Source organism: Priapulus caudatus, unplaced genomic scaffold (assembly GCF_000485595.1).
Source record: "Priapulus caudatus unplaced genomic scaffold, Priapulus_caudatus-5.0.1 Scaffold1253, whole genome shotgun sequence".
Lineage (NCBI taxonomy): Eukaryota > Metazoa > Priapulida > Priapulimorpha > Priapulimorphida > Priapulidae > Priapulus > Priapulus caudatus.
This window is the reverse complement of record NW_014578314.1, coordinates 55,904-65,903: the sequence shown is the minus strand read 5'-3', so window position 1 is coordinate 65,903 and position 10,000 is coordinate 55,904. Positions and strand designations below refer to the sequence as shown.

Sequence of the window (10,000 nt, the reverse complement as noted above, 5' to 3'; positions counted from 1 at the left end):
GGTAGGGAAAACATTTTATTTTCTTGAAATATTTTATTTACGACCATGTCTGAAGATGTGCGTTGTGCCTTTTGAAGCAGCGAACTGTCCAATTAAATTTTTTTTTTTTTGACTTCAAAGAAAAAATTGACAATAAAATGTTTAGGGTCGCTGGGAATAATAGGGTCGGTCAGGGAAACCTAACCACACCTATATTTTGTTTTGGCCTAAGAGATATATCATTATTGGAGTTGTGGAGTCTTTACATTTAAACATAAGACGGCGAGCTGGTGTGCTTTTTACACATGAACCACTGAGCTATAAGATATCGATATAGCAATTTGGACTTTGTCTTAAACATATATATGACAAACAGTGTATGCATTGATTTAATCATAAACTAATAAAGATAGATGTTTTTTTAACCTTGATATCAATTACCATACACATATTACCGCGGACCTTGAGAACTAGTTATCACTATCATTATAAACATTATTTACAAAAAAACAATTTTTATACATTCTGTATAAGATATACAACGAATGAAAAAAATATGCACGTTATCATCATACTAGATATATATAATTACGATTGCTGTTGGATGTGATTCTTCCAGATTAACAATAACATATAATGCTCAATAACAAAAAATTTTGCTGGCAGTTTTTTTCAAACTAGGGAGTAGTCCAGCAAACACTGTTCCATAATATGCATTATTCATATAGTAAAATATGATTAGGGTGATCTATTGGCCATCTACACACATTGACCATTATTGGCTTGCATTTGTCGTGACTGGTTAGTGACAGGTAAATATATTTTTGCCACATAAATAAACCATGCTAAGCCACGCATTACAGATGTAAACAAGCTTTGTTTTTACAAGCTTTCAGAGCTTTAGCCACCCATTTACCAAACATGCATGTGTATAATGTACACCGTACACTTCAGTATTGCCACGCTACTAAGCAATAGCATGAGCATCACTCTTATCAGGGACGACACATTAAATTAATCCCACCTCAATCAATCTGTGAAGTTTCTTTGAATAGGCGGCGGTGATGCTTGCAAGACCCTGAAAATAAAATTCATCTGTATTATTCTACAAACCAGGGACACCACATATTGGCCTGAATTTAATTACATTGCACGCCAGTATTGTGTGAGTCTAACGTTATAGTGAGCAGTATCAATCTAGGAAAGGCTGCTTATCGTGAATTTGTATACGATACATGACATACACTATGTGTACACGATATCGAATGCATATCGATCCATTTTAGAACGCACCTTCTAAAGATCTTGTGACCTGAAGAGCGAAGGATTTCAAACAGCTTGCCGATTCTGCGGATCGCGCCAGTACTTCTGCAACCGTCTTCCATTGCCATATACAGTTTCATTTGTTCCTGCTCTTCGGCGCTGGGCCTCATGGGTCATGGGAACGATTCCACAAACATTGTCCGCACCCTTGTATCTGAGATGTTGAATATATTCTGAAGATCTTTTCTCTCGCTAACCATTGGAAAATGATCGCCTGTGGGGGAAATGATAGAACGTCAAATAAACGGTGTGATTAATCAGTAGCCATTGCAGTTTCTTACCATAACTAAAAGAGGCTTAAACCCCTTAGTCAATTCATTTTTCTGATAAAATCGAAACAAATAACTGACCAATTTTAGTAGTCAGTGTTGATCAGCAATACTTTGGTCCCTTCAAAAACCACTAGTTATTCAGTGAGGTATGCGCCCCGAGTTTGCATAAAATACAGAACAAATTGATTTGTAATAAGAAAGACACAGTTACTGAAACAGAATTACAAAGGAAAAATCCATTACTCATTTGCTAGTAATTAACTACTTATTTACCATGTGCTCTAAAATACTACTAACTTTGATTAAGGGAAAATGCATTCTCATGAAAAAGCCAAAAAAAACGAAAAATACTGATGCAACATTATTACCGGTGAGTACTATAGATCTGTAGAAACTACGTAAATCGATTCTGTACCAATGTAAGGCAGAAAACTGTTGAAAAAGTTGCTGCACCTTATCATTGGCATTATTGTGCCATTGCCTGCTTCTGGATTAGTTTGGAACTTGTGCATGGCAATTCGAAAATCCTTGGATCTTTCATTTTCTTTGCCAAACAAGGTTCTTCCTCTATCCGTGACAGCAAATTATCTGTCATCATGCTGTAATTTAAACATTGCTATATATCTATCTCTCTCGTCACTAGATCATATATCAATGGATATACATATTAAGCATCATGGATATAGTAAGAACTTGCTTTTAGGAAACGTTACATATCTCGATCTCGTAGAACTAACGTGATGTTTTATAATGGCTTCAAGCCTCACGATACAGGAAACAACAAAGGTCAATTTTATTACCAGATGAGATGACTTGTGTACACTTTATAAATACCATTGCCTGGATGCGTGGCTGTGTCATCCTTTAATGCTCCATGAACTTCTGTATGTAGAATGGGTCGATTTCTTGCACAAGGAGTTTGAGCATTTAGGCATTTGATGCTTATTAGTTCGAGTTTGCTTCTTGGAGTGGGAGGAAACTTTGGGCAAACCACCAAATGTGTCTTCTCACACTTCTTTCTTGGAAACTTGATGGCATTTGCTTCTAAAACCAGCGTCATTGAAACAGAGAAAATTTTTTCAGACCTAATCGCTAAATATCTTTTACTCCCTTCCCCTCCCCCCCTCTCTCACTTGACTTCAGTTTTCTAAGTTTCCCCTCTTTCTCATGTGTGTTCTTCTCCTCTAAACCCGTACTGTCCTTCTCCTCCTCTCCTCTTTCTTCGTCTCTCTCTCTCTCTCTCTCCTCTCTCTCTCTCTCTCGTACTCCTCGTATCTATCGCTCTCTCTCTCTCATCTCTCTCCTCTCTCTCTCTCTCTCTCTCTCTCTCTCTCTCTCTCTCTCTGTCTCTGCTCTCTGTCTCTGTCCTCTAGTCTCTGCCTCTGTCTCTGTCTCGTGTCTCTGCTCTCTGTCTCTGGTCTCCTGTCTCTGTCTCTTGTCTCTGCTGTCTCGTCTCTTCTCGTCTCTGATCTAAGGTCTTGTCTCTGTCTGTTCTGGTCTCGTCCTGCTTCCTCTCATGTCTCTCTCTCTCTCTCTGCTCCTCTTCTCTCTCCTTCCTCTCTCTTCCTCTCGCTCATCCTCTAGCTCGTCCTCTCGCTCTGCCTCTCTCTCTTCTCCTCTCTCTCTCTCCGTCTCTCTCTCTCTCTCATCTCTCTCGCTCTCGCTCTCGCTCTCTCTCTCTCTCTCTCTCTCTCTCTCTCTCTCTCTCTGTCGCTCTCTCTCTCTCCCCCTCACTGCATCTCTGCATGTATGTTTGTCTGCCTGCCTGCCTGCCTGCCTGCCTGCCTGTCTTTCACTCCCCCTTTCTTCCTCTCTCTCTCCCCCCTTTTCCTTTGTTATCACCTTTGCAGCAGACGCCGTCTGCGACTGTGCATCATATTTATTAGTAGTCGTGTCCACCTTGTCTCTGTCGCCTTTCTTTATATTCAATGACCTTGTCCTTGTAGACAACCAATCAGCTACAGCAGGCACATCCTCCAGTGGCGGAATATCTGTGGAGAAGTCTACTGACTACGAAATTATAGAATACAGTATCACGAGGACACAAGTGTCTCATTTTTTTTTTTTTATTCTACCAGCTACAGCATACTATACCTAGTACCGCTCATAGGGCCTATGTCCCCCAGGGTACTGCCAGAACGTACCCTGGTAACTATTTGATATGGTTAGGGTTAGGGCTAGGGTTAGGGTTAGGGAGTAGGCGTAGGCGACTCCCTAGACTCGTTAGTGGAGTAGGCGAGGTACGGCAGGGGTCGAAATTAGATTTTTATTATGGTATCCATTCAGGATACCAGGTATTGAAATCTGGTATCTCCCCCAAAGACTGGTATCCCATTTTTTGAATAGTAGCCTAATTTCAACAATGTTGGTATCAAAAGGTTTTTTTTCGCGCCAATACCGGCGTACGGGCCGCATTCTCAGCGCATGCATTTTGCATGCGATCTCACGAAATTTCAATGAACCCCGGCCGTTCTGTCCCAATATAATAACCCTCACCAAAATATAAAAAAGGTTATATTGTTATATGGCCATTATGATAATGGGACAGAATTATTCGGTCTAATTCTAACCCTAGCAATAGCCTACCGACCGTTTCTTGGAGCTACATATCATGACATATGTACCCATCGCGGAAGGTACTATTAGTATTACTAGTCTAGTGAGTAGTGGCTGTAGGCCTAGTGCTTAATTAACATCATCACTGTAAATATTTATTATTATCCCAATTGTATTATTAATTGTTATGAGGTTATTTTTACCACGTTGGGCCACACACGTACCTTTATCATCAGCCATCTCTCTGAAACGCTATCTGTGTGTTGCTATGGATACGAGATGAGCGATGCGCATTTGTTAAAAACAAGTGAACAGACACCTCACATGTTAGAGTGAAATCACAAAGTTCAATCACGCCTATAATCACAAAATTCAATCGTTCTAGTACGTGAATCGCTTTCGCTGTGGCTATGCCTAATTATTATTTTCTACTAATTTAACCAGCTGCTAAAGGAATCGTTAAGAAATAAGACATCATGGACGTGTGGCATAATCAGTAGTAGGTTTGTATTAAAAAAGATGTCGTAAATTTACATGTGCTAGACCTAGGCCCCCTAACCGTGTTTACTTTTACTGTTTTAGGTACGCCCGTACGGTACTAAGTCACGTGCGTCGAAACTGAGCATGCAATATTCCAATAACACTATTAACAGTACATGTACAGACTGATTTGCGTTTTCACTTTACTTTAGGCTTAGCATGAATGCACTGCTCCAGGTTAACATTCCTGAATGAAGGATTTATTAAGAATATTTGTCGGAGATTTTTATACAAATTAGTCAAATATATTTTTGATGAAGTGACAAATGTTTATATGTCCTTTTTTACACTCTTGAACCTTTGACGCTCTTGACCTCTACCTCCAGCTTGACATCCCAACCGTTTTCGATTACCCCCCACCAATCCTCGAATATCGTGACTTAATCGTCGAGCGTTAGAATTTGTGCCAGACTGTGTTGAACGGACGGACGACGCTCGAGCGACGCTCGTACGACGGACGGACGGACGGACGATCATGCGATCTACAAGCTGTCCTCTGAACTATGTCATGATGAGCTAAAAATCCTTTTAATGGCATTTTTATAGAACTTTTATTATTATTATAATAATTATCATCATTTTTAACATTATTACTCCTCAGTCAGCACCTGTCAATTGATTACACAAACACACACATGTGCTCACCCAGACTGGCAGGGGAAAATCAGCAAGGTTGTCCATTGCTTCATGATGGCGGACTTGTCTTTCCAGTTCCTCCTAGGAATATCACTTCTGAGAAAGCCCCAGGCCCAGCCAATGATAGGAAATATTAGTATCTTTTGCCATAAATCTTGAGCTCTTACTTACAAGAACAAAAAATAGCAAAAATATTTGCGTCACTGATAAAATTTCATCAACGATCATTCTGTTTTTTTTTGCGGTTTACGTAATCGGAAATGGAAGAGCTACCGGAGCATGCCTATACTTATGCCACTGAAGACTAACCATGGACATGCTATAGCTTATTGTCCACTGAAAGACTAACATGAGCATCTATATCTTATCCACTGAAGATAACACGGAGCATGCTATAGTTTATGGCCACTGAAGACTAACATGGAGCCATGCTATAACTTACCACTGAAGACTAGAATGGAGCATGCTATACGTTAATCCTCCATCTGAAGAACTAACATGGAGCATTGCTTAACTTATCCATCTGAAATACATCGAACATCGTATACTTATGCCACGACGACTACATGGAGGCATGCTAATATTATCCACTGAAGACTAACACGGGACATGCTATACTTATGCCACTGAAGATTGCTCACTGATATGAGGCATGCTATACTTATGCCAGCTTAAGACTATCATTCGAGGCATGCTATAACTTATTCGCCACATGAAGAACTAACATGGAGCACTGCTATACTTATGCGACTGTAAGACTAACATCGAGCATGCTATACTTATGCCACTTGGCAAGACGTAAACACGGACGCATCTATATCTTATGCCCACTGAAGACTAAAATAAGGGCACTGACACCCTAGTGTTTGCAGCGCCTCACACCAGCATCCAACGCATCAACTACATCAATTCTCAATAGGAATGGTTCAGATGACGATGCACATGTTCCGTGCCGTAGTATTTTGCATCAGCTTCATTGTAACACAAGTGTGATATCGGCATCAGCCCACCATCTGCCATGGACAGCACTAGTATACTGTAATAGAAGGAGACTTTTGCAGTCCGCTGCTTCAACCGTATGCGTGTTCCGACTGTGTAACTTCGCCACACAAACCTCAAACTCGTGGAAAACGCTCGATCGAAACTAGTTACGAATAATCCTACGGTCGACTTGTGAAGTATTTGGACTTCCCAGTGCGTGCGGAACGATTATCATCGACACGTACAGTGACCCACAACTCACTGCTAGCATATGAGCAGTTATGATTTTAGGGTACAGTTACACCTATGCAGTTGTTTCCTGCCTGGCCAAAACAGGTCTTGTGAGTGTAGTAAACTATTTTTCTTTTGCTGTATTGCCGCGTTTACGAAGTCTAGCAAAGCGAACACCTGCAGGTGTCGCCCGAGCTAGGGGGATCTGTGAAATTTTCCCGACATTTTTGAAAAATGGTGCCAATTTGTACTATTCTAACTATTCTGTGTGCATAATAAGGGCATGTTGTAGATGACAAACATTGATTTTCTTCAGCGGCAGTAGTTTTGGACAAATTTTCTGTGTGGCGGCAGAGAATTTTGATTCGCTCGTGTCAATGCAGGGAAATACGGCCTATTAGCAGACATTTCTCCGGAATAAAACCAGCTATCAAGTAAAGGACTAATTTGTGTATTCCATGAGTGCCTGATCAATATACAGACTTGACAATGCGCAAATACAGGTCATTTAATTCTTTTTCGTATTGTTATTTAGTATAGTACTCCTTGCAAAAGACAATATAACGATAATTCAAGCATCTTTTACTTACGTATCTCCTAGTGTTGAATAGTGAGAGTTTTTGACTTGATTACCTATACACTACTTCTTGGAAATGGGCCATTTACCAACAGCAGGCAACATAGCTGACAGGAGGGTATCACTATTAATCCACTAAATAATCGACACCGTACCTGCAAAAAAATGTATCACTATGAAAACAAGTACATAGTGTATAACTTTGCTATTCATAGATACTATATCTGCTTACTAAAGATACACATATGTAAATATGTATATATAAGTAACAACTACAATGGTATGCAATACACTAAACCAGCCTCTGGGCCAATGTTAACACTATACCCGCAATGAAAATGATAAACAAATGCTATCTATTTTTCATTCTGGAAACACATCTAATTTAAGCATGTGAAATGTTGACTACTACTAAACACACTCTAATACCTCTAGTCAATCTTACTTTTTTTATGTCTCATGATCAGATGCATTTATACCAAACACTAAAACAGTTGTGGAAGAAACAATGTCTGACTGAGGCGTGAACCCCATGATAGTAGCTATAATGGGCTGAGCATACTCCAACCAACCTTCGGCCACGGCACAACGCCAACTGGACGCGAAACAATTTGCTGAAAAAGATCAAAACGATAGTTAAGATTCTCATCGAGTTAATTAAACTTGATTCACGTAGGATCGATTATATAATCAATTTACTTCAGTCGTAGTTTTCAACTAACACTTACTAATGACAATTCCAGTTATGTATAGCGATTGTCATTGGAACCAGTGCGCACTGAAATTCACCGAATCGACTTTATTTTGTAGACTTTGGATCGTAATGTCACGCATTCACACAATTTGACGACTGCAAGCTAGGGGTGGCTTACATGTCAGAGGCCCTTAGTACCTCATCTTATCTCTCTCCTGATACTTTTAATCAGAGCTTGTACTCACAAACCCAATTAAACATTAGGCCAAGCCCCCTTTACAAAACATGGAAATCATTAAACTATCGGTTTATCATCCAAACCAACATGCCTAGCTTTACTGAACTATTTTAGATAGTATTTATACGTGATACATATTCATGCAATAATTCAATACAACATAAATAAAGAAATTCTTGCACTATGGACGCCACACTCATAGCTATTTTATTGGGTGTTATTATCTTGACAACTCTATTATCATATTGTCAATCAATCAGAGAAATGTACGGCATAAGCAATAGAAATGTTTAGCTGTCGCCTAAAGTTGTGTTTTGTAAATTAGTTTCCTTACAGAGCCTTAGTTATCTCATGAGACCTGCTTTAGGGTTGATGGCGACATGTAGGTATCACCACAACCATCAAATTTGATTAAGCTACTCAAACAACATATCTAACGAGCGTCACTGAGGCATCAACTGCATCAGAGACACCTGCTTCAGTCCCAGCATTATACAATCATTCATGTATCCTTAAGTATAAGCTCGCTCAGGAACCGTCAAGGAATGCTCATGTTGATATAACAATCGTAACATGCGATATATGGCAAATTACGAGGGTTTTCATGGAAACCGATTACCGTGAATTAAACGTCCTGTGTTAATTGGTGTTCATTTGCTTTTCTCTCAGAACACAAAGATAAACATCAAGTCGTTGCCATGCAAATAAAAACACCTTAAATGATACACTGCCATTATACTTTGGTGGCCACCTACTACTATACATTATAGTGGAGGTATACGTACGTACTTATGTAGGGGGAGTATCAAAACTGCACACTCTACGTTGAACCCTATGACTTAGTGTATACTATACTCAATAGTTCCATCTAGGCTATATTTGTTAACGATATTGACATCAAGTCAACACGTGAGTTAAAAGATCTTATACTATTACATTCATTATTATTATCATCATTAATTGAATTCCTGTGACCGCTGCATTGCTTCAAGTGGTTGAGTGCTTCCTCGTATGTGGAAGTCGGGGGTTTCAACGCTCCGGCCGGGTCATACCAAGACTTGAAAAAAGGTACACACAGATTCTCCTGCTTGCATTTCAGCAAATAGAGATAGAGTGTGGCCAATTAACGTCGCATGCTTATCCAACTACCAGTGGACTAACCCCCTCTGTAGCATTTACTGTGAAAGCAAGCTGCAGGCGTCAGGGTTACGCTGAAACGGAGATAGGCAACCCGCCAGGGCTCGAATTAAAGCGACGAAGAAGGGCAAGGCAATCTTTTTTTAGGGGCATGTGAGTAAATCGCCTGAATTTTCTGCTAAAATATAAAGGCACCAAGGCAACTCTCAATATTTAGAAGGCACAAGGCACTTTTGTAAAATAAAGGAAAACTCATAACAAATTTAGTACATCAACATCGTCTTGCTTTTAATGTACAAAACAATTAATATGCCCCCATGTAAGCTTACACCGTAACACCGACCCTGTATGCACCTCTGCTAATGAAGTACAGTAACATAGAAATTTTACATGCCCGCTATCAGGAGCGAATAATTATCCGATGCTGTTATTATTCCCTCCTGGCGACTATCGGTTTTAGCTTCATCATTGCAAGTACGCACGCACGCGCACAGGTGTTATGTTGATTTGACTAAAAACGAAACTAGGGCAGTAGATTAAAGGGCACCGACGGCAATTACACAAAAGGACAGGCAGGTGACTGCCGTCGGTCGGGTTGGATTTTCAGTGCAGTACGGCGATTGATAGGGGCACGACGGGCAATTGCTGTCGGTGCCGTCGGTTAATTCGAGCCCTGGGCACCGCCCTATGCGCCATGTAGCTATACGCTACACGTATGAAGGCGCGGGAAGGATTTAACTTAATCCATTTCCTGTATTTATATGTAATAAACATTTGTCACTTCATCAAAAATATATTTGACTAATTTGTATAAAAATCTCCGACAAATATTCTTA

At 40.0% G+C, this 10,000-nt stretch overlaps 2 protein-coding genes across 2 annotated transcripts in view; one reads left to right on the top strand and one right to left on the bottom strand.

Annotated features, from left to right (window-relative positions):
• The window catches only part of LOC106815983, a 13,918-nt gene extending 8,567 nt beyond the window's left edge, over positions 1 to 5,351 (bottom strand). Inside the window, exons 1-2 of the mRNA XM_014820517.1 lie at positions 5,316 to 5,351; positions 3,417 to 3,584 (exon numbers count right to left, since the gene is read on the bottom strand). Of these exons, the coding sequence (XP_014676003.1) occupies positions 3,417 to 3,584; positions 5,316 to 5,351 (204 nt within the window). The remainder of the gene's footprint in view (positions 1 to 3,416; positions 3,585 to 5,315) is intronic.
• LOC106815985 (1-acyl-sn-glycerol-3-phosphate acyltransferase gamma-like) overlaps positions 4,449 to 10,000 on the top strand; it is a gene marked incomplete in the record, with an annotated part of 24,359 nt that continues 18,807 nt past the window's right edge. The window contains 1 exon segment of the mRNA XM_014820520.1: positions 4,449 to 4,633.